General features: G+C 47.9%; 1 protein-coding gene across 2 annotated transcripts in view; it reads right to left on the reverse strand.

Moving 5' to 3' along the window:
• Positions 1 to 25,577, reverse strand: part of ASTN2 (astrotactin 2) — a 332,514-nt gene that overhangs the window by 272,607 nt on the left and 34,330 nt on the right. For both annotated transcript variants that reach the window (XM_051636914.1, XM_051636915.1), the window contains exon 2: positions 7,358 to 7,545. In XM_051636914.1, the coding sequence (XP_051492874.1) occupies positions 7,358 to 7,545 (188 nt within the window). The remainder of the gene's footprint in view (positions 1 to 7,357; positions 7,546 to 25,577) is intronic.

The raw sequence follows: 25,577 nt of genomic DNA on the forward strand, positions 1-25,577 counted from the left end.
TCTAATGCCACACAAAATTCTGAGCCTGGCAGTTTAAAGCAATTTAGCCTAAGCCGGTAGCTGCAAAGCATTTCTGTGTTTATGCCAGTGTTTCAGAGGTACCAATCAAACACTTCCCACACAGGATTAACACAGGGTTCCTGCATGGAATTACTCCCTCCAGGAGCCCTGCAGCACCAGATTACCCAACCTGTGTGGGACAGGGATGCTCCTTCTTCTCCAAGCACTCTGCAAACCAGACACCAAGGCAGAGCTACCCCAAAGCCTGGTGTTCCCATCTGCTTCATCCACATTGAGAGAAAAAAAAAAAAACTGAGCAAAGGTCAAGCTACACCCTGCAGTGCTAGAGATGCACAAGCATTTCTCCCAGACAGATGGTGGGAAGGGGAAGAGTGAGAAGGGGGAAGGAAGGGAACAAGTTCAAGAGAAGAACCCAAAATCTGCAACCCCCCACAGTGCACTGTGCAATAAAAATACCATCTCTCTGCCACCAGCAGCAGGGAGGGACCCATCCCAGGGGCGAAGGCAGATGCACACAATTTCTTGGTGCTCAAGCTAGTGCTGTTCTCATGCTCCTCATCCCATTTCCAAACCTTCCTTCTGCAGTTTTTTTCCACCTCCTTGCCACTTCAGCATCTCCCTTCCAGCTCCAGCACCCCCGACTACACCAGCCACCTTTTCAACACAAGCTCTTATTTTTCCCTCACCATCCTCTTTTCTCAACACGTCAAGGTTGGGGATTTTCTGTGGCTCTGGATCCCTCCCACACATTCGTTGCCATCTGCAAAAAAGCAAACCCCTCCCAAATGCTTCCTATGGCTGCTTTTTCCCCAGTACCAACTTCAATTGCTCTGGGGATGACACCAGAAAGTTAGGTGGCTGCTCAGTTCAGATGAACTAAAAGTATTTATTCAGCCTCATTTTATCAGAGATGCAAATCAAGCACTCCAGTTACATATTTTAACACAGTTGGGGGGGGAAAAATCTGCTACTTAGAAAGCTATAAAGTGTCTAATGTATTCACAGTAGCTAAGGTAGAAAACATATTAATGAAATATTATTAACATAACAGGTGTCATTGTCAAAAAAGTGGCACTTTAAAGACAAATCCCCCCCCAAACAAATTCCTTATATACAAGAGCACATAATTAACTACATTTAGTCCTTGTTTTGTATCATCTCTGCAAAGGAAGAGGAGAGTGAAAAAGAGGGGGAGGGTGAATGAAAGAGGCAGCTTCCCCCAGTCTAAAAGAAGTTGGTTAATAGCATATTATGGAAGTTAAACTTGAAGTATGTCCTCATCCCAGGAAAAAGGGACAGGTCAGGGTAAGAGGACTGGAAAGGCCTGCTTCTAGCTTCATCCACCAGCACATCCCCCCAGCAGTTTAAGTATGAGTGCATGACTTCAGTACCATCTTCAGGGTCTTCAAACAGCACAAGGCAAGTGAAAGTTATGAAGGTGAAGTTCAGATTTCAACTGTGCCGAGTTCCAGTCCCCAAACTGGCAGGGTCTGCAGGCACTCAGCCCCACAGCCTTGGGGCAACAGGCCCAGAAAAGGTCCTACTAGCCTCTTTGGCTACCCCAATGCAGATCAGAGAAGAGATTAAAGCCATCTTCAGCAGACCAAAAAGGACTGCTGATGGAACACTGCTCTGGGCAAGGTGCTAATGGTTTGGTCTGTCACCCAGTACCAAGCCTGCAGCTCTCATCCACCTCCTGGGGATCTGGGGATGCTCAGTCCCAGCAGGTATCCCTTCTTCCTCTACACACACAAGGAGCAGGGATGGGATTCTTGTGCAAAGACACACTGAGCCCAGCTCCTGTGGTTTTGAGGTTTTCCTTTTTGGCTTTTAATATAAACAGCTCATTGGAGATCCTTTTAGGGCTTTTTTAATACCTTTCAGATAAGGAAATCTGCTGCAGCAGCAATACTCTCCCATCTTAATTAATTCCTAAACATATCACAAGCTGAAAGTGCATGTTTTATGAATCTGGTTGACCTCCTGGTGCAGAAATGATGACACAGATGCTGTGCCTTCTTTACTACCTCATTACTCATGTTACAACTTTTTTTTTCTTTCCCCAATTGAGCTGGCTGACAAGAGCTCCAATGCTGCCATCAGCAAGACACACTGCAAGGAACCAGAGTAAGGCTCAAACAACATTTTGCATCCACAAGATCATCTGGCTCCACTGGCTTGGCCAGTTGTCCCACAGGATATACCACCAGACAAGCTGCAAGCACACAGTCAGGAGGGAAGTAAATCCATTGGGAGGTTTTGCACTAAAGGAAAAATACCATTGGGTAGGAAGACTATGCACCACTCAAATTACAGCCAAGCAGAGGGGAACAGCTGAGCTGAAGGACCCTGCATGTGGACATGTCCAAAGCCCACAGGATTTGGAGGGATCTGTTGTAGAGCTGTTTCCTGGGGATGATGGGAATTGCCCCAGCTCTGCAAAGGGTTTCAGCCTCCTCTCCCCTCCCATACACGCAGAGATAAGCCCAGTTCCACTGGTGTAACAGTACAGCTGTTAGGGGAAGGAGAGTAACCCCTGTCAGTACCTGCAGGTAGAAAGACAACTGGGCCTGTGCAGCTGTTTGGAGAGGACCTCACTACCCTGCCCAACACGGTGGGTGGATGCTGTGCTCAGGGCAGCTGAGGCTCTGAGGGGCTCCCATGACACCCCAGTGATCCTGCAGGACAAGCACATGGATATGTTGTGCAGTCAAGCTGAACGCCCAGAGCCTGAGACACAGGAAACACGGGCAGCAGAGCACAGAGGGAGGGAGAGTTGTGATATGGGTCACAGGTAATGGCAAAAAAGGGAAAAAATAGCAAATGAGTACACTTGTCTTGGCCCTTGCTGGGTGACAGCAGCTTCAGAGAGGAGACAGCAGCAGCTTCTAAAATCTCACTTGCTATCTGATGTTATTGTAGAAACTGGAGACCTGCTCCAGCCCAAGGCAGCCGTGGGAAACCACACTCACCAGGACCTCCTGCCTGGTGCTTCAGGCCCACAGGAACACCCTCCACCCACCCAGCTCCACTTTGGAGCAGGATGCTAAATCAGAGCAAAGGATTTCAGAGCAGACTTGATACCCAGCTCAGAGGCTAATGAAGCACAGCACCAATGGCTGATCATTAGGGAAACATCAGGATGCATAAGAACAAGGAAAAGAAAGGAAACTTGTATAAATAAGACCTGAAAAAAAAGAAAAAATCCACTGGGAGACCTAAAAACCAGTAGCTAACTTGTTTGCTGCCAGTAGCAGCCAGCAGAAAGTAGGCATTAAAAATAAAAAATACACAAAAAAAGAGCAGCCTAATGAGGTTGCAGCTTTGCATCCCCTTCCCAAACCTGCCTCCCAGGCACTCACAGGACCAAGAGGAGCTGCAGGGTGCAATGGCCCCACTGATCTCTGTCTCGACCCACCTTGCAGAAATTCAAACGTGCCTGTCCTACCTCTGCTCACTCCTCCAATCCCCCAGAGCCCCTGAAAGAAGCCCCCATCTATGGCAAACACTGCTGGATGTGGCCCCAGGTCTGATTTTATCCCAAGGCAGAGCAGTAATTAAACAGGGACACAATATGGTGGGGATCAACAACAACAACTAAATCTCATATGTTTTGTTGAATTCAGCAATTTACAAGGCTGGAATAATTAGTGGTTTAAAATGTTTTGACACCAGCAGCCCCAATAATCATGAGAAATCATATCAGGCATATGCCCACATCCTTGAAGTGACAGATGACAAACAGAGCAGTGACAAGATGCTCCGTCACACAGGGAATCATTGAGTTAATGGAAGAATTATTGCTTCTGAAATCCACTCCAGTCCTATTGTGGGGAACATTCCAATTTATCAAAGCCAAATGAACATTAATTGCTGCAGCCTGGTAAGTTTTCGAGCTGCTGTGACCTTCATTGAATTTTAATCCAAAACAGATAAGATTTACTTCCACACAAGAGGAAACAACACAATTAAACCCAAATGACAGCTAAGATTATGGGGAAAAAAACACAACAGGCATAATGACAAAAATATTGATTCTTTTCTACTTGACACTGCACACACACACAAAAAAGGTAAATAAATAAAATCTAGTGTTTGCATATTTGTTTTGGCCTCTTCCTCCCTTCTTTTCATTCGGGAGACAAATTTCAGATGCTCAAGCAGAGAGGAAAGGGGTGGCCGACAGTAATGGAGACTGAATTCCCTTTAACTGCAGTAATTAATGTTATGTCTCACTGGGGAGAGATTAAGAAAAAAACAGTGAAGAAAGGGAGAAAAAAACAAAAGTATTATTTTGCTGTTAAAGATGCCCTTGAGCCCGGGAAGGGAGGTGTGAAGAAGGTCATGATCAGGTGAAGCCCAGGGCTTTTGCAGGGGCAGATGGTGGCCCCAGGGACACGGGGTCACAGACACTGGTGGCTGATTTCCTGATGCACAGGAAGCAAACCCACCCCAAACTAGAAAACCACACACCAACCATCAAAATCACTGGAAGGAGGAGTACATTTACACTCTCCTGGGGCCCTCATGCAGCCCAGAGAGGGTTTTGGCTTTAAAGACAGAACAGGAGCAACCAGCCAAGTCGTAAATATCTATGGAAGCCCAAAATAACGTTCCTGTCCAGGGCATCTCAGAGATGTCTCGCTGCCCACAAAAGCTTTGCCAGAGAACTCCCTGTGCATCAGCTCAGCAAGATGCTCCAGGCAAATCTTCCCAGCTTTCTGTAACACAGCTCAGCTGGAGGAGGAGACAGGTAAAAGTAAGTGTTACAGCCACTTACAGGAGATGGAAGGCATCTCTTTCCCATGCCTCTCCTGTCCCCCGCAGCAAGACACTGGGCTGCTGCTGAGTGGGACACACAGGCAGTACTGGGGTGGGCTGGAATTCCTCCTGCACAGTGTGCTTTTAAGCACATGGGAGACATCGGGCTTTATGGCAGGAAACAGGAGGAAAGGTATTTGAGAAGCTGGAAAGGAAGGCACAGAGTTGTCCAGCTGCATTCTTGAGGCAGAAGAAGGGACTGGGGAGGGAGGGGGAGAAGGTACCACACAGCCCCCTGCACCGGGCTCTGGCTGCTGCCAAGCCCAGTATGGCCAGGGAAGGGAAGGCAGGAGGGCCCAAGTGATGAGGCTCACTAGGGTGTGATTTAGCTTGGGCCAGGGAGGAAAGTAAAGGCATGGGAAAGCAGCCTGAGCAGAGCCTGGGGACTCAGGTGAAATATTTCAACCAAGAAACAAGAGACATTCGCCCCATTTTACTGTAGCTACAGAGCTCCATGTGGTCTTAAGGGGGGAAAACCCAACAAAACACACATTTGTCTTCTGCTACAAACTCCAAACTTGGCTTGGCTTCAGTCGAGAAGTTAATGAATCTTAAAAAAAAAAACAACATACTGGGCAAAGTTTCAAGTCTGTGATGCAATTTTGACCCAGGGAAGAAACACGCAGGGCTTCTGCTTCCCCAGGGACACGTGTGCAGTCCAGATCCCATCCCAAATCCACATCCCTGCCTGGGGCCTCAACTCCTGTTGCAAAAAGTATGAGGATTTAAAATGAGGGTGGAACTACAGTTCATTCTGTGCAGGAGAAACTCTCCTGTCTTCCCCTTGCTTTTGCAGAAGGGCAGGAGAGGCTCAGGGCACGAGTTTAACTCTCACAACAAAGCCAGGGATGCTCCAGTGCTATCAGCTTCAGCGAGATGTGGCAAAGCATGTCTTCAACAGCTAACCCAGGATTAGAGTGCAAAACATGTATTCTGTGATATGCACAGCAATGCCTTCAGCTCCAGCCCACCAATGTCATTGCTCCTGTGCTCCGAGGTGCAGCAAATGAAGGCTCTGAGCTGGAATTCCTCAAAGAGATTTGCTTCTCATTCCAAAGCATTAATTTACTACAATCATCACATTGCTTTTTAGAAAGATCAGTGTCAGCAAGGTCTGAGGACCAGGAGTGAATCTCTCCTTGCTTAAGAAAATCTGTATTTCAAGCAACTGCAGTAATCCCCAGGCTCCAGAGCCAGAGGCCTGTCCCCCCTGCAACCACAGACCTCTGCTCCATGGCACATGTTTGCTCACAACAGCCAAGCAATCCCACACTCACATTAGGCATTGAGCTTTTCCAGACTAGGGTTTTGCTGTCTTCACTCCCTGATCTCTCTCTCCCCCCCTTAGTTTTCAGGATCATTTTCTGAGTATACCACTTTTAACTTCACCCCTCCCCCCCCAAATTCCACTACACTGACATTTTTAGCAGGACCTAAGAAACATTTCCTAATCAACCCCTTAAGCCACAGTCCCTAAATTCCTCTCCTTTCTGCCTCTCTACTGCCTCTTATCTTGTCCAACAGCCTTAATGCAGAGTCTCTCTCTGTGCTCACAAGCACTAAGTGCCCAATCTAAAGCCCCACTGACAAGGGCTGAGACACTCTTAAAAAACAGATTTAAGTTGTAAAAGGCAACCACCATCTCTGCTTCTCCTTCAAAAACAAAGGACAGAAGGTGTGAAGACAAGGCACAGGTTCTGGGATATGAACAGATGCACCTTTTGCAGATAGCTGCTGCAATGGCATCCCCATCCCTGTACAAGACCTCTTAGGGCAAACAGGTGACATGCATATACACAAGATCTGCAAGCCTGCCTTCTTTTTTTCCTTTTATTAACAAGACTTTTTATCCCACAGGGAGTTAGGGGACAATACAGTTAGTCTTATTGTACAGATGGAGCTCTAAAGCATAGAGGGACCAAATCCAAATATATTAGCAACCACTTCATAAGATACTGAAAATAAGCATTTTTAAAGGCACCAGGGCACATAGACAACATGTTAATAAACAGTCACATAAACACCTGAGATGAAGATATTCAAGTATCTGGGTCATCTTTTTACTTTCAGGTCAGGCTCAGACTGTGCAAGTGAAGGATATCACACTATAGCCCATATCCACTCCATAGGCAAAATTCAGTCACAGAAAGCTTCAAGAAGAAATGATCAAGCCCCAAATCCTGTCTTTGCCTGTAACCAAGGAGAAATACCTCCTCATACCTCACCAGCTGCCAGCAGAGACAGGAAGAAACACAAGCCTCCTTGTCACCCTCTCAACAGCTTCTTCCCTGTGGTCTGTTTTATTTTCTTAAAAGATGAACCACACTTTTTTCCCCTGCCCATTCACACACAGCTCTCCCTCTCTGAAAGCCCAACCAAGAAGGGACACAGACATTTGCAAACAAGACTCACCACCCAGCTCTTTAGCATCACCCTGCTCTTTACAACCACCTCTCCACCATGACCTGGCTGCCAGCTGCTGCCCCCTCAGATGCCATTGGCAGTTTTGACTCACCATGACCGAGATATGAAGAATATGCATCTGCTCCTCCACTATCTCCGAAGGCTCCTGGAGGCTTGGGGGGGTGGCCCGGGAGAGCTGCTCAGCACTGCTCATGGAAACATGGAAGTACAAGGTGCCATTCTCCAGCCACTGCTGCTTCCAGTGCACCAGCGAAATGTCAGCCACGGTCCCCGACATCTCTGCAGGGACAAAACACGCAACTGGAGATCAATTTTCTCCATGATACCAAAAGGCAGTATCCTTAGCAGTCCTGGAAATCAGAACTTTGGAGTCTTAGTCCTTCTTGGTGTGACATCAGATCAACAGGACGAGCTTGAGCATTGTTTTTTGGCCTCTGCCATTTCCCTTGGGCATGAACAGTAACAGATGTCTTCCTTAATAAAAGCAAGGGGCTACAAAGTGCTTTGGGATTTCTAGACTAGAAAAGTGACAACAGTAAATAACACATCGCACAAGGTGCCTTTAATCTTGCATAGCTCTCCCAGCAAAAAGCTGGAAGAAGCTCCTGGAGGTCTGCAGCCAAGCCCAGGGGAGGTTTGCTGCTTGGCACAGGGCAGAGGGAGGACATTTGGTGCCAAGCAAGCAAAACCACAGACACCAGTACATGCTCTGCTGGCATTTACAACCAAAACCTTCTTCCAGGTAGTGAGGTAATGCTACAACTGTATTCAATAGGGACATTCCCAGCACAGACTGATGAGTACCAGCAAGGATAACTACCAGGCTTGACAAGTCCTTCAGGCTGCATGTCTGTCAGTCTTCTTCTGCAAACTTCTGTTTTACATTCCACGCAATCCTAATTTACAGCATTAAGCACCCTAGGAGCTAGGATTCCAGCAGCCCAGCACACACACCCACTCCAGGAGCTTCCCCTGACTGAGGCCATCACATCTAACTGGGGGTGTGGACAATCCAGGCACTGTGCAGCCAAACGTCAGCTCCAGATCTGCAGTCAGAGCCAGCAGCTTCAAGCCTCAGCTGCAGCTCCCAGCTTGGCCAAGCAGCAGCAGACACAGGCAGGAGTGCTGACAGCTCCACAGCTGCCCATCAAGTTCTAAACAGATCTCTGCAAAGAACTGATTTGGCAGTTTCAGCAGCCGAATCCAAACCGAAAAAAAAAAAAAGAAAAAAAAAAAGAGCATAAAATGAGCCAAAATATTTCTCCTTCCACCACCTCTTTTTTGGTGTTTGTTTTTCCATTTGCTATATAAGCAATGGGAAGCAATTCAGGTCCTCTTAGTCACCAGGCCCACAATTCAGCAGTTACCCACTTTGTGGGAGACCCAAATTAAATTCCCTCCTGTTTGGAAACAGCAACAGGCTCTAATGGACAGTGACCTGCAGTCTGCTCAGGGTATCTGCTCCAGGAAGGCTGCCAGCACGAGTCCATGTTCCCCTGGCATCCTGGTGGGAATGGAGACAAGGCCCTCCTCCATATCCTGGCCAAAGAGGCCTGCAGGGGGGACAGGATTTGTTCCCCTGTAGGCAAAGGGTTCAGGGAACAGTGGGGGCATTTTGCATTTCATCCTGAACCAGCTGGGCACAAGCATATCCAGTTCTATCTCTCAGTGAAGAAGAAAGGAAGGAATAAGCCCACCTGAGGCTGTCCTGAGGAGTCACCCACACCTTTCAGGACAAGATGCCTCAAGGCATTTGGGTGCTGGCTCATGAGCAGCTGTGCAAGCTACAAGACCAGGCACTTCCATTTCTACAGACCCACATCCAGCCCAGCAAAAAAGCCCTTTGATACTTCAGGACAATTATGATTTTTTTTGAATCCCTGAAATCAATACATTTCCCAGCAGCAAGCTCCTGGCTTCCTGTCACAGATAAACACTGAGACAACTAATCCCTGCTCCCAGAAAAGTTCCAAACCCCTAGTCCTGCAGAATCTCTCCTCACTGCACTGCCCAGCTGAGGGCAGGGACTAGGTGACCTCATTAACACCAGCTCCTTGATTCAGCACCTCACTAATTACACCAGTCACACACCTGAGGTGGCTGCACCCTCACCTGTATCTATCTGAATGTCTGTGCTCCTTATTCTTACAATTCCAGTCCTTATTCCCATCTCCACACACATCTGAGCACTCAAAGGAGAAAAACTAAACCACTCCTGACCATGAGTGGAATCCATCAAGAACCCACACTTGCATTTTAGAAGGGACACGTGAACTCCCTGTCATGTCCCTGTTATTGCAAGGAGTTCATTCCTCATAATCCCTTCTATCCTTTAGTATAAACAGTTGTTTGCTGCAGCAAACCAGGAGCAAGAGGTGTTGCTTGCACTCTTTACCCTGTAAATCCAGCCAGCCCTGTGGTTCACACTTCAGGACAGTGACTCGTCCAAGACCAGGAAATCTAATTAAATGAGAAATTTGTGTGTCTTGCCTCCAAAGAGGATAAAGCAGAATGTTTCTTGTAGTAGTAACTGTAAGAACAGAACCAGAGGAGTGTCAGAGCTGCTTAATTGCAGACTTCTTCCTAACAATACTTCAAGGGTCTGTACTGAAAAGCAGCTCCTGGTCTAATTAAAATTGCAACAAATGTTACTTTTAGGAAAAACAGTAACTCAACTTGGGGACAAATATCACACAATCTTCTTGAGAGGCAAAGAGGCCATGGGACAGCATAGAAGCATCGAGATAGGACTCTGGGTATGCAAAGCCATCTTAATTCTGTTCAGAGGAACAGCAACCCATAGGAGAGAATGATTTACAGCATTACACACTCATCACACACATCCCTGCAGCAAAACTTTCCAGAAGAGCTCAGGAAAGGAGGTTATATCATCACCCAGACCACACCACAGACCCAATGTGGGTGCCACCAGGACCCCATTGCTAGGGCACCTCAGCCCCAAAGGCTACATCACATTAGGAAAACAGGAAAAAAAACCCTCTAGAGTCAATAAATCTCCACATTTTTTCCCTTGCACACACATTTTTGCATGGGATGTTTAAAAGGATCACGGAGAACATTTCTGAGATATAGGCAATTTTTTGGATTTTAGCCTAGACTGAAGATAAGCCTGTTTCATTTTCAAAAGGTCTCTTCCCAAAGTAGAAACTTCAATTTAACATTCATTTCACAATTCTAAGCAAACCTAGCAGTGAGGCAATTTCTGACGAAGGTTGACTTGCCAAGCCTGGGTACCATTTACCAGACATTTAAAAATACCTGTGTGTTTTTTCACCCCTACAGCTCATGTTGCAGGAAACCTGCATTACTAATCCCAGCACTGCCAGGACATTCAGGAGCCTTCAATCACATTTCCTGCTCACAAGAAAAAAAGGAAAGAAGAAAAAGAAAAGCCTTTTCAAGCCCTGTTAGCCGCCAAATCCTTCAAAATCCAAATACAGGGAAGTTTCTCAGCCTCACCTACTTGACATGAATATTCTATTGCCTGTGTTTCACTGGACACACCTTGTTACTCCACTAGCTGCACAGTAGTTAAAGCAGTGATAGCCCTATCAGAAAGGATGCAATACTCTGCAGGATGATTGCCTGTTATCAGAGCTTTGAAATGCTTTTGAAACAAATTAAGAGCTCTTCTGCACCAAAACAGAATGAGATACAGTTGAGGTTTTAAATGGGCAGCAATGCAAAAGCACTTGTAGTCTATAGTTATTGAAAATCTCAGCATCTAGCAGACTCTCAAACAGGGTTCAAACACAATTTCGTGGGTAAAACGCTGAGTAAAACAGACAATGAAACATCTGCTATGCCATCTTCCTACCTGGTCACTGCACCCAAGAGAGAACAGCAGCAAAAGGATAGTAAGAGTCCTCCTTCTCCACAGCAGCCAGCCAGACCCGTTTTCCCCATCCAAAGTCCACGAGCAGCTGTATTTCTCCATGCCAGAGCAGAGCAGAAAACCCACTGAGTCTGTCCCTCTTGCTCCAGGAGCAGAAATGTCTCCTCCCCAGCCCCACCTGCTCCCAATTACTCACACCTGCCCTTCATCCCCCATCATGCAGCTCAGCTGAGCCCAGGGCAGCACTGCCTCCCCCAGGCATCACCACCCTTCCACCTGACCCAATCATGGTCTGAGGTCAAGAAAAGGGCACACAGAACACCTTCTTTTTTGTCCTTCCTCAGGCTCTGGGTGCCATAAAATTGCCATTTCCACATCTTCCATGGAAATCAAACCAGCAACCCAAGCACAACCCTTCCTGGGGCTCAGCCCCCAACCTGGGCTCATGCCCATCAGAAGGTCACCTGCCCAGGACAAGGTCTGAGGAGGCAGGGGACAGCAGAAACCACAGCAAGATCTCTTCAAACTGATTCTCTAGTTCCATTTTTCCTTTCACATTTCTACAACCCTTACATATAAACATTTCATTGAAGTCTTCAACTCGTATTACAATGAAACTTAAAAGCAAAAGGGCCTAAATGCATTTGGTTGGGAACCAAGATGATTCCCATAAAAGCAGATTATGCTGACATGATGAATATAAAATGAAACAGCAGATATTGAAGTTGGAGGATTGTTACTCTGTGCCTTCGGGCTCCTGGCCACCCTTACCCACCTCCTGCCTCTCCTGCTCTGTGTTACAGAAAGCAGGGAGCAGGCAGGGAGAGCCTTTTCACCTCTGCCTTCTCCAAGGCTGCCAGCCTTGAAATATTTACTCACTCCCCCCTCCAGCCCCCCCGACTTTATGCAATGTTTCAACATTCATCAGTTATTTGGGAGGCTGAAGCCCTGTCTTATCTGTCATGGCATTTTACAAAGCCTGGTTTTGTATTTAACTGGCTTGTTCTTGCTAATCTACCATGATTGTTATGTTTTTATTTAATTCTTTAAGGTCATTATTACAATAAGCCATTTTGCTTGTGGCAGTTTATCCCCACACAGTTCCCCACCCCCAGATAACCAAACCCTCCTTATACTTTCCCTCCCTTCTGCTCCCCAGTGCTGCTTGGGCCCTGGGACCTGCTGGACACCTTCACAATAAGGACCAAATCCACAGTGTGATGGGTGGGAAGCTTGTGAGTAATATCCATGTATAGATCCAGGCTCCTTCTTCCTTTTTCCTCACCACCTGCTTCATCCCAGCAGGACCTGCACCCTGCAGCCAGACTTCTTCAGCTCACCTGCAAAACTCAGCATCTGAATCTGTTGGGCAGGGGAAAAGCTGGAGGTCTGGTTACTGATTAGATTTCCTTTTAGGGCAGGCTCAGATACACTATCCCACCTCACACAAAAAGCCACCACCATCCACTGTGTCATCCTTTTCTTCCTTGTGTGTCACCCTTAATCCTGCAAGCCCATTTCTCCTGCTATTAGTCCAGGGGCTCTTCTGAGTTAATGTTCTCCCGAGGCTCCAACCTCCGATGAAGTGTTAGTTTATAGATTCTTCAGTGCTAGCTACCACTTATGCTAATAAACCAAATTTATGCAGAAAGTCATAAACAGAGAGCTCTCCCCAGTGCCCTTGCCAGCACAGGATTGCTCCCTGCAGAACAGATTATCACTCTCTGTGCAGACTAGCTCCAAAACGACTCTAGTAATGGGGCTTCCCCCCTGCTCCCTGGGGGACTATTCTGCAGTCAAACAAGCCCTACCAGTTCTAAGGGTTTGGGTCTTTTGGTGGCAATGTGGCTGCTGGTTTTTTTCATCCAAATCATTAGCTTGCTTCATTATTATTTTTTCCCCTTCCCCTCTGCTTATTTTTTAACATGTTCCTTCCCTTCTACATCTACTCCCCTGGCAGTACTCCCTAGGGCAACACACAAACGCAGCTGCAGATCATAAAAAGTAATAGAGAAGCTCAGAAGTTTAAGAAAGAGGGGAAAAAAGATGACAAGCTCCCTCTGATCATCTCTTTTCAAAGCCCCTGCCTGTGAGGAGCACAGGGCTGCACCTGCAGGCCATTTCAAAGGTGGCTTCAGTGTCGTGCACGTCTGCTGTGACACAGCATGTGTCTGAGGCTGGTCTGGATGGATGAGGAATTCAGGGAGACCTGGGAGGGTCCATGGGGCACCCCACCAACACTGGGCAGGCATCTCATTTGCTCTGCCAGCAGCATCACACATCTGAGACTGGACAGGCAAAACCTCGGGTACTCTGGGCAAGGTGGGACCTGCAGTAAAGTGGGTTTGGTTGGTTTTAGGGTTTGATCAAAATGCCTGGAAAGAGAAGGAGAAGCCAGGTCTCAGGTGTGCTCCTGTGGCCAGCCACCTCCCACATAAATGGGGTAAGATCTGTGCTGCCACCAAAGGATCCCTGACAATAAGAACAACATGGCTGGAGGTGAGGGCTGATTGCAAACTCAGAAGGAACACAAATATTGGAAAAACCTCCTCAGTTCAGACTGAAAACCTTCTGGGACAGCCCATGCAATATGCCATGAGCTGGTATCACACATGTGGGACCAGTGATGGTACTGGATTTCCTCCAGTTAATCTCAGGAACAGTGAGGTCAGCCAGGACATTTGGATTCTTCCTGTCTTCCCACCAACCTTATTCATAAACATGCTTTTTTGAGGGGTTGTTGTTGTTGTTTTCTAAAGAAAACATGTAACTATTGTGCAATGCAGCAAGAGGTCAGCAGACTGCATCATCACACAGATGGACCAGGAGACGGTGAGCAGGGAGGCTAAAGACAACCTCTGCCACGATTCAGCCCCCAGAAACACTTTGAGACAGCCAGAGGTTTGGCCTGCTCCAATGCAGCTCCCACTCCTGGCTCCGGAGCCCTCTGCAGCATCCACACATCCCTTCAGCCCTTCTAATCACAGGCTTTAGGGTCCCCACCTACATCAGTGAGGGGACCCTGCTTTGCCTGTGCTGCCTACAGATCATGATCTGCCTTCATGCACCTTCAAGCAGCTCAGCACCCGCTCCACGTTCTTACAGCTGCTTTGATTGCAATTCAGTCTCCAGTACATTACCCTTATTTATAATGCCAGGGCTTCAGCGTGGTGCCTCAGGCACTCTGAAATTATTACAGGGCCCTTTTGACTTTCAATTCCCTTCCATTCAATTCCATTTTTATTTGTCAGCAGAGACTCCCCCTGACCAGGGGTGGACGCCAGCCCCGCGCAGGCAGCCCGTGCTACTGCATATTAAGCCAATCCTACAGGAATTACTCACACACGGCTCAAAGTGAGGGGTGATCTGGGATTGAATGAGACACTTTGGGTCTGGAAGAGCAGCTGGCAGAGCGCTCCCTGGTGTAGCTTCCTAGGAAAGAGGAGACATCCAGGCTTGGAGCAGCACCAGGGGCTCAGCTGCAGCCCCTCGACAGTGCCATCCACTTGGCTGATGCAGCTTTTGTCCAAAAAAAAGGCAAAGGAAAGTGATTTTAAGCATCAGAGCCCTCCTGTGTATCCCTCAGAGATGGTGGAGCAGGCTTGCAAGAGGCATGGGTGTGAATGTGGTGCCTGGGTGCACAAAATTTGTTTAGCAGCCCTCTCCCCTTGCTCCGTCCCCCAGTTAAGGCACAGGAGTTTGCTTTAGAGGTGCTTTGGGGTTTTGCTGAAAAGCTCAAGCTTTGCTGCTTCTCTGGAGCCTCCTGGCACAGGCAAGAGAAACACAGGGTTTCCTTTCAAAATTGTACTTGAAGGTGCAAGGAAGGGCTGAGTCTTTCCTCTTGACACAGGAGAAATGGCTGCTGACCTGTGGAAGTTGCTGCTGCAGAGATGCACGAGGAAAGCTGCAAAGTCTTCTGTTCCCCACCTACTCCAGATCCTCAAAACCAACAGGAGACAGAGCTGGTAAATGGGGAAAAAGACTATTTGAAAATCACAAACACCAGTTTTCGATGGTCCAATTATTAATCCTTGTTAGAGAAATCAATGCCTGATGATGAAGCTTTCCTGTGGGAAATGGGCACACAACACTGCCAGCCCTGGCCTGGTGCTGTTCTAAGAATGGATTAAATGAGACAGATTTTTATCAGGAGAGTAGGGATGTCCTGGCTTAGGAAACTGAGCAACGTGCAGGGAACTGGCAGATCTGCTCCATCAGGGCAGGGAACTCTGCTCAACACTGAGCTCTGCAGGGACCTGCCCTGCCCTGCTCTGGGTGTCAGCCTGCACCCACTGCTGCAGGGAACCCTCTCAGTCCCTGCTCCAGCCCTGGTCATGATTCCAGTGGATCTGAAAACCCTAGCTTGGCTCCTGCAGGACAACTGCAGGTATTAGAGGCCCTATTACTACCACACATCCAGAGGAACCACCTTTGAAAGCCTTCACCAGTGACTTGGGCTAGAAAAAAGTCCTGGTGTCAGTGCTTGGTGTGCCACTGCCTGCTGCAGCAGATCACTGCCTGCACGGTGACACCAGAGCTTTGCTTGGAGCCTGAACAGATCTGAAGTGTCTAATGACACAACCAGAGGCTACTGAGCCAGAGCTGCTACATGTGATAACTGCTCGCTTGGTGTTTCACAGCAGTGGAGGGAGCAGGAGGGAGGGAGGGCAGGGCACTGGCACAGCACGAGCACAGCACTGAGCATCACCTGCAGGGGCAGCCTGTGCTCCCCAAGCAGACAGCACACACTGGCACATGGAGATGGGATCAAGTGGGTTCTGTCAATATTTTATTCCAAGCCCCCCAGCAAAAGACTGAAGATGCTCAGTCAGCATCTGCTCAGCCCATCTGCATCCCTCCTGCTGCCTTTTCCTTGACACAGGTGTTACCCAGTGAGGCTGGGGTGGTGATGCCTTTTCCAGGACAACCAGCAGCACCTCAAACACAGACACCGTGGCAGTGGAGCATCCCCAGGAGTCATTATGGCACTAGATAAGTCTTGTACAAAGAGAAAACATTCCGTTTTTTGAAAAATACCCTTATGGCCTCTTCCCTGTGCAGGTGACTGGGGCAAGTGCAATTTTTCTTTGGCTCTGAGTTTCTGCAGGATTTGAGGGCTGGGAGAAGGGCAGAGAGCAGCACAGCCCAGGAGGGCAGGCACCACGGGGCAGAGCGGGGCTGTCACACAGGCTGAGGGACAGGCCAGGAAGCAGGGACCACGTCTCTTCCCTGCAAGCTGCAGCAGGAGTAGAAGGACAGTGTGACCTATTCAAGTGTCTTAAAGAGCACTGAGAAGCCAGGCAGGCTTCACAACAAAGCAGAGCCTCACTTTCCTTTCAGAGCATCTGCTGTTCTGCACAGCAGAGGCTGGGGAGCAAGTGAGCAGTGCTGGCCTCGAGGGGTGAGCATCACTCAGAGCTTGATTAAAACTAGCCAAGTGCTTTATAACATCCATGCATTTTTAAATGTCTCTCTTTGGGAAACATACATCTCAAAATGGTAAGGTAGCTGGATAGCTCAGGGCACTGCTCAAACTGTGAAGCAAAATTATTTTTCTAGCACAATTCCTCCACAGATCTTCTCTCCCAATGTCTTGAGCACTAGAGGGTTCCAGCAGAAACTCCCCACATGCCAGTGTGGACTGGGGAGAGGAGGAGAAGGAAGCAGGGAAGGAGAGAGAAGGTCTCACTGCCTTCTACAAAGACAAACACTGGGATGGTTCCCTCTCCTGAGAGATGGATGTCCTTTTCCAAGGAGAAGGAGCCAGGAATGCAAAGGAGAGGAGCTGGCTGCTGGCTGGACACTTCCAGGAAAAAACAGGTTGTGGATAACTTGGGCTCTTCAGCCTGTGTGTCACCTGGAGCACCACCTGTGTGCATCAAATAGCCTGGAAATTCTGGGTGTACCCACACTCAAAAAGGCAAAAGTATTAGTTACCAGGAATTAATATTTGCTGGAGCCCCTTCATCTCCATCATGTTGGGGCTCCTACGTTATGAGGGTCCCTTCCCTTGCTGTCTAGACAGTCAGCTGCCATGGATTAATGGTCTTTTCTCTGGGAGAGGCTCTTGGGTGCTTGCTCCCTTGAAAGCCTCCAGTTCCCCAAAGCCTGCCAGGTACCCAAGTACCCAGATTCTGGTTTTGTTACACATAAATCCCAAACTCAGCTCTGACTTACAGACACAAGTTCTTGCAGCCTCTCAGAGAATTCCCTTCTCTCTAAGAGTATTACACCCTAACCTAGAAAAGACCTGGCACTTTTATCTACTCTAGCACCCAAAGGGCTGGCAACAGCCCAGGACTCATAAACAGTCTCCCATTGGCCAAGAACCACCTGGTTCCTGCAAGAAAGGAAAGCAGAGCAAGAGCTTTGCAAAAGCAGCCTGTTGCTCCCTGAGGATGCCATTCTGGGGTGCCAGACCCCCCCCCTGAGCAGGCAGACCACCTGGGCAGCCTCAGCCCTGGAGCAAAGGGCTGTGGAGAGAGGCTGCAAGCTTGCAGGTTGCCAGAAGCAAAAGGGTTTACAAGGATGTAGCTGCGAAAATCCTTCCCTCTCTCTCTGGACTGACTTGCTCTGAAATGAAGTGGACCCAAAGCAGCTGATCTAAAAGCACAGAGAAGTCGCTGGAGGGCTCAGAAAGTGGCATCAGAAGATGAGGAGACATTAAAATCCAAAATAATAAAAGCAACTGCATTTATTAAAGCTTCTCAGAGCCTGTGGGCAAAATAATTTTTTCCCATTTAAAAGTGGGTAAAGGCAAAACAGAAACGAAGCCGTTTGTCACAGATCAGACATGATGAAGTGGTGGAGACCAAAGCCTGCAGCAGCAATGTCCTCAATAACACCATCACCCACCACTTGGCATGAGCAGGGTCTCTTTCTCCAGCAGTGCAAGCAGAGACGCGGGTGTGTGAGCCATCCCCTTGACAAGTGCTTCACCTGCTGAAATAAGAGACCAGCCCTGGGTCTCTAGAAGATCCTGCCACGTTGTCAGTGTGGCCAGGCCCTTACAACACCCCCGTTACCTTGTGGGGTGTGTCAGCCCTTGTGTGAGTCCGGAAGTGCCTGCAATGGAGCCAGGGTGGGATGCCACGTGGTGCCAGGCACCGGGAGGTCTCCAGCCACTGCCTGGAAGTTCCTCCAGCTCAGTGGTGACCGGAGCCTGCCTGTGCCACATCTTTCCAACCAGACAGAGCAGGGCCAACTTTGCTTTCGCTTCAGACCTAGCCTGGCTTTGCAGAACCTTTGCCCACTCACCATCACCCCACCCCACATGGTGCCACTCCTTCCCCGGCCAGGTTGCCTGGCATTCTCCACCAGTGGAAATACTTCAGGAGGCTCCTCCTGCCCTTCATCCTTCCCTCCCTTCATAACAACTGTGCTACTAGGACATTCCAGCCCTTCATCCTTATTCTCCCCATCAAATTCAGATTACTTCCCACTCCCTACCCCATTAGGAAAGGCTAATCCATGTCTTCATTAACAGTGGACCTGGTGTCCCCATCTTTGCCACACCATTAGATCCAGAAGCAGAATGATTTCATGCTGGTACCCATACTTGCTGTCCTAACAGAGTCTCAGGGAAAGCTCTACAGCAGCTTCCCCAGATCAGACACCTACACTGAGAAAGAAGAGCCAAGGAGCATTTCCACCCTTGATCTGCATACAAAAAGGTCATGGGAGAGAGGCAGAAGAGGATGAATCCTTGCTGCCTCATTAGAGGGAAAGAAACTGTTTCTGCAAATAATAATTGATTTCTAAATTTATCCCCTAATTAAATAGGTTCCCTGGATGAATTTGCATGCAGACTGCAAGGTGATGATTTAGTGGCTGGCTTCCTACGGGAACACATCAACACATGTTTGCAAATTGTCTCTCTCCCAGATTTAAAGGTGGGGTGATCACCTCCCCATGCTACCACACCTGGGGCAAATGGGTCCCTCCTGCCACCCAGAGCTTTCAGCAAGCCAAGCCAAGCTTTTCTCCACACCAGGTTTACCAGAGCCTCACAGAGGGGAGAAGAGCAATTATCACCTATCTTGTTTCTGGTCCCTGTGCTCCAAGCCAGCAGGGACTGTCCCACAGAACAGAGCAGGGGACACGTCATGACCACAGCGTGCAACTCACTCCCTGCCTAAGTGGGAGTCCAGCTGGAGGATTTTTTGGCAGGCAGTAGCTAAAAAACTACAGCAGAACTGGAAATTCACTGCTTAAACTCAGCACATAGCAACAGCGAGCATGAGAAACATTATCTCCAATACATACTCTTGCTTCCTACATCAGTTCCATGGCTGTTCCTGTCTAGTCACTTTGACTTTTTCCTACAGACACCATCAGCTAATAAAACCTCAAGAGACAGATCCTGGGATAAAACCAGGCTACAAGCTCTGCAAAAATTAAACACATTTATCACTCTTCTATGGAGAGTTCCTTTTGGAAACCAGGGAGCCCTGATACTCTCAGCCAAGTGTCAAAGGACTCAGGAAGTGAGAGCACCACCTTAGCTAGAGAAAGCAATGGTGCCAAGCAGCCCAAGCTAAAGCCCATGAAAATCAATTCCTACTGCCCAGGACTGTTAGTATAGGGCCATTGCCCCCTCCCTGGGAAGTGTTCAAGGCCAGGTTGGATGGGGTTCTGAGCAACCTGATCTAGTGGGAGGTGTCCCTGCCCATGCAGGGAGGTTGGGTCTAGATGATCTTTAAGGTCCCTTCCAATCCAAGCCATTCCATGATTCTAAGATTGCCTCTCAATCCATGGTGCTGGCTCAGTGCTCTGCTCTCCAAAGAAGAGAGGCACTTGCCTGCACCTACACACCATCTTCTGCATGTCAGCAGCAACAAGACCTTTCATCTCTTCTTCCTTCCCTGTCAACTTTCCACCCACCCAGTATCATTAGGGGGAAGGGCACACAGGTCTACCATCCTCTGGGGCTTCAGCCCTTTGTGGTTGAGGTTTTGGGATCTAGAGATGTAGATCATCTTTCCTTATGCTCCACACAGTGGGGTGTTGCTCCTGGGACATGCAGAGACCTCCATTCAACCCTTGATGCTGCCACCCACCCGAGATAACAAATATAGAAGATATAAATATATCTATGAATCTGCTTGGCCCTGCTGGGGCTTTTAGAATGTGTCCTGCATGTCCAATTCCCACTGCACTGAAATATACAAATGGAGAAGCTGGTTCCACCAAGATCTAAAGGGCTTTTTTGAGGTTTTTAATCTTATCCTGGTCTGACGTGGAAAAAAACAGATCATTTGGAAGTTTTCCTATGAGGAAGAGAGGAAAATAACCTCTCCATCTATCCCTTCCAGAAACAGTGAAGGTAGGTGACAACCAAAGGGTGAAATACAAGCACCAGGTATGGCCTGACCAAGTCCATGACCATTTGCTGCCCAGGGGTGACTACAGCACACATAGACACCTGCCCACCCAGTCACATCCTCTTCTTTGAAGAAATGCAAAAGATGGGATTTTCTCCTCCTCACACCCCAAAAAATGTTCAAAACTGGAACACCCCCATGGTATTTTGGATCTCTCATCACTTCTGGATGAAAACTACCCTGTTAAGTGAGTTCTCAATCAGGAAATCACGACCACAGACGGAGTGGCCCTAACCTACTTTTACATTCCAAAATAAAAAATCCATTAGGTGACTAAATACTTCAGAAACTGCATCCCTTCATCTCCCTGCTTTGGTTCTCCATCTGTAGCAGAACATCCTCCTTTATAAATTGCCTCTGAGAGCCTCAGATCTCTTCTAAAAGAAAACAGTATTATTCACAGGATAGGAAAGAGATGCAAGAAAGCTAATTAGTCCTTGTACAGAGGAGTTTTGAACATACAGCATTTAAATGAAGCCTGATTTTTGGATCTCAGTGCTAAAACCTTCACAATGTGTCACTGGTTTGCTCTTCCAAAGGTGCCTTTTTTGCTCACCTTGAGCATTTTTAAAGGTAAAGAAAATTCCTTTAGGTACCAAAGCAAATTCACAATCCAGCTCTCCACCACTTACCAACTTGAGCCCATTAAAAGTCTGTTAAAAGCAGAGCCAGATGAGTCCTTGAGGCCCTGTTCCCCAAGGATGTGTGCACATAAAGCAAGAAAAATGTGTGGTTATTAGAGTTTAGCTTTATTGTTTTCATAAAACATACTGAAGATTGTGTTTATGATTCTGGAGAAAATAAAACCCTCTCTCCAATTGTTAAAATAATGAACACAAGATACTCCAGTGACTTCTAAACAATCAAACACTTTGGACTTGCACAGCACCCTCTACTCAGATTTCAGAAAAGTCTGTACAAGAATGAAAATAAGACCAGATGTGTGGGGGATAAATCCAGCACCTCACCTCATGGCCAAGAAAGCAGAACAGTTGACACAGTCCTTATGTGGGGCTGAGTTACATGGACAAGAAGTGAACTGTTCAAAACTCATCACAAAATTGCTTAAGATCCAGCTTTGCTGGTTTTCAGTAAAATCCTGGCTTCTGAATGGTCAAATCCCATTTGAAAGCCTGACACTTGAGCATGAGAATCATTTAAACACACTCAAAACCAAAGAGAAAAGTAAAATCTTAGCAGACACTTTCTCTCTGGCTCCTGCACAGGTTGCCTTTTCCAGCAACACCTTCAGAGGGCTTTTGCCAGCCCCATGTCCTTACCACTCTGAAGGTCTTCTGCATCTGCCTGCCAGGAGGCATTTCTATCCATCACTGCATCCAGTCAAACACACAGCATGGCCCAAGGAACCCGACAGCCTCCATCACTTTTGCTCCTCTACCTCAAATCTGGAGAAAGGACAAACCAAAGGCATTTTTCTTCCCCTCCTTTAAATATTACAAAGCCTATGTGAGGTTATGAATTATTGAATGGAGCTGTCTCTTCAGTTTAGCACAATGATGATGGAAGGGAAATGTGAACCACAGAGGGGCCATGTCCCCAGCACAGCAGCGGGGCAAGGAGCCAAGGGGCATGACCAAGTGGGATCCTTACCCAACCACTTAGTGTCTCTGCCCATCCATCAGAGCCTGACACTTGCCTGGCACCACTCACACGGTGGGGATTGAATTCATCTCAGAGGAAGCTGAAGGAAATATATCTTCCACATCAATGACCTGGGAAGGGAGGGAAGCTCTTCAGCCAGGTGACCCCTTCCATACCCCTGCACCCCTGCTTGAAAAGCTAGGCTGAACCACAGCCTGAGACCCTGTTGGCCATGTCCAATGGTTAAACTAGACAGGCTGACCTGGCAGAAGTAGGTCTTCTTAAGTGCTCCAGCACAAGGGAACAGATGGGGAGTAGGGATGGGAACAGATGGGGAGTAGGGATGGAAACAGCCAGTGAGGATGGAGGTACTGAGAAGCTGGTGGCAGTCCTGCCTTCAGACAGTGTTGCAGACACTTTCTAGAAGCTATTACTGCGAGCTCTAAACCAACCCATCAGTATGAGCCTTTGGGGCTTGTAATAAAAACCAAGATTTAATTTTTTATTATTTTTTTTTCCAGACCCAGGTTAGACATCAGAAGCCTGAAAACTAATGGTGCAGCCTTAAAAAAAAAAAGGTTTCCATTCCATCCCTCCTTTTACATGCATTTACTGGCAGGATCCTTGGAGACAGAGGTCAGCTCTGGAGCAGCACTGCCCCAGCTGCATTCATCCCAGAACTGGCACAATATGCAAAAGCAGTTTCTGCTCCTCAGATCCACCTTGCTGATTAACAGCTTAATTCCAAGAAGCACCTACTAGGACTGAATTGACACTTAACTGATTTCAAAAAGCACTGAATTCCATACACAGCCAGATCTCTGTGTTGAGACACCACTGAGTGTCCAAACCAACCCCATGGTCTCTGTGCATCCTGCCACAGAAATACATCCCTAAACCTTAGAATCATCAAATGGTTTTGGTTGGAAAAGACCTTTATGATCATCAAGTTCAACCACTAACCCAGCACTGCCAAGTCCACCAGTAAACCATGTCCCTAAGCACCACACCTACAAGTTTTTAAATATCTCCTGGGATGCTGAAACAACCTCTTCCCTGGGCAGCCTGTTGGAGCAGTTTCCAGGACCCTACTTTTCCTTCTCCTGCAAGTTTCTTTTGTGGGCATCCTTTTGAAAGAAAAAAAAGACATAACAAAAGGAACACACTACCTTGGAGAGATCTAAATTTTATGAACCACAGCCCTTCTGCTTGGAAGAAGTGGGGAATCATGTTTTCCTGCAAGAGTTTTGCCACCGTGGATGCCCTGGATCATCCCATCACATGCTATGTTGCCACCTGCACTCAGGGTTAAAATCCTCATTTAAAAATCCAAAATGAAAACCAGTATCTTCGCAGAGAAGCAGACAGGACCCCCAGTAGGTCCAATCCTGCCCTGTGCCTTGGTAAAATGCAACTTATCCCCTGCCTGTGATGACTCTCGAGCTGATCAGGGCCTGCCCTGTGAATCCTGCCCACTCCCTATTTTTATATATTTTTTCACTCTGGATGTTAATGGAAAGAAATCTCTGGATCCATTTGAAATGAATTATACTCCAGTAATTGCAGCTGCTATAGGGCAGTATTAGGTCAAACTGCCCTTTTTGTGCTGGGTCTCAAACACTCGAGATGATGAATGGGCTCATTTCCAGCAGAGGGGGATGCTCACAGCTCCAGGTGAAGCCCCGTGCAAACCGCAGATGCTCAGGGCTCTGGTGCTGCATCCCCAGAGCCTGCCGAGCTCTTCCTTTAATCAAACATCCAAACTCACACTTCCAGGAACACAATTTTGGTTCTCATTGCTTGCTACTTGTTGTCATGGTCCTGCAGGCCCTCAGCACACAGCCTCTCTCTGAGCCCCCAAGGCTCTCCCCTCAGGGCTGCGTTTGATTGCTCAAGAAATCTGTGCCACTCTCCCCCCAAGGTCCTTTTCAGCCCAAACCAGCAATTCCTCCCCTCCCGTTCTAACTCTGCGTTAATTATTAAGATAGAGTGGGATTGAGGCGACTAATTACCACTGTAAAGTTACTCTCCTGAAGGCTGATAAGGGAAGTAATTAGGATGGACAAGCATGGATTACAGAGCTCTAAATCTCTCGCTCTTGTCAAGATAATGCTGCTGCCCAAGCTCACAGATGAGTCCGCAGGCAAACACGCAGCAGTTGTGGAGACCGAGCAACAGGCTGGACCATCAGAGAGCACAGGTCTCTCATGCTGCAGCACAAGAGGATCCCTTCTCCAGAAGCTACAGCCTGGGACCAACCTCCAACAGGCAACCCCAAGCACCTCAACACAGGCCCCCTGAGCTGGGCTGGGTGACAGTTCACACTTGCACGTACTGTATTTGCCCTCTGGGGTGGGTTAACCTCGGCTGGCTGCCACACGCCCACCAAGCAACGCCCCCAGTCCTTTGTTCCCAAGTCTTCTCACTCCTCCCTGCCAAGCAAGGCAGGTGGTCAGGGAAAAGGGGTTACAGCATAACCACCATGCACATTCCCTCACTGAGGTTACATGATACTTCAAGTCAACACACCTAACATCTGCCCCCCTCTGGACACCACGCTTTTGCCACTTTGCCTTCATCTAGTCTCTTCTTACCTCCCCAGATATCAGCTAAGACAAGGAGCACACAGCAGCAGTAGACAGGCTGTCATGGGACGTGCGTCCCCTTGACATGAGGGAAAGCAGTGACATTTCATGGTGTCACAGCAGAGTGTGACTGCTCTGGGAACATGATTGCTTGAAGGAAAAGACCAGGGCCTGAGAAATCCCAAGATGACCAACACCATGCACATCTCCAGCCACCTTCCATTCTGTTCCGCCAACTTGTTTGTCCATATGGAAGAGGCTTCACAGGTGAGACAGAGCAGTGGCAGCTCAGGGGATGTGAATGGAAGCACAACCTCCATGAAGGCCAGCCCAGCTGACCCCACATGAGCCATTCTGTGCTTCCCAACCCCCAGCACCCAGTTACCCACAGGCCTCATCCTGCTGCTCTGCTGGCTGCAGACCCTGAACCTCCTGGAGTCTATGAAATACACAGCAAAAAGGAAGGTCAAGTTCAGGCAGAGCTGTCACCACCACCAAAATAAATCTTCATCTAGACAGTGAAGTCCACAAGAGTGAGCTAAGTCACCTGAGCTCCACAGCAAGTGAGCACAGACTGCTCAGATCCCTCTCTCTTCCAGTTGCAGGATCCCAGCTCACAGGGTCACGTTCCCATCACTGCCGTGCACATCCCACGTGCATCCCTCATCCATACACACAGGTCATTTCCCTATAACAATTTCAGGCACCCTGTCCTAGAGCATTTATAACTAATACATATTTTAATGTTCTCATTCACCTGAGACACTCAAAACTTTCCTGGCTCATTTGTCACATTATATATATATATATATTTTAAATACCTCCTTCCCCTCAGGCCAGTCAAATCAGTCCAGTTAATGTTAATTTTCACAAACATGGAAAGTC

The sequence above is a fragment of the Apus apus genome, chromosome 19 (genome assembly GCF_020740795.1).
Source record: "Apus apus isolate bApuApu2 chromosome 19, bApuApu2.pri.cur, whole genome shotgun sequence".
Classification (NCBI taxonomy): domain Eukaryota; kingdom Metazoa; phylum Chordata; class Aves; order Apodiformes; family Apodidae; genus Apus; species Apus apus.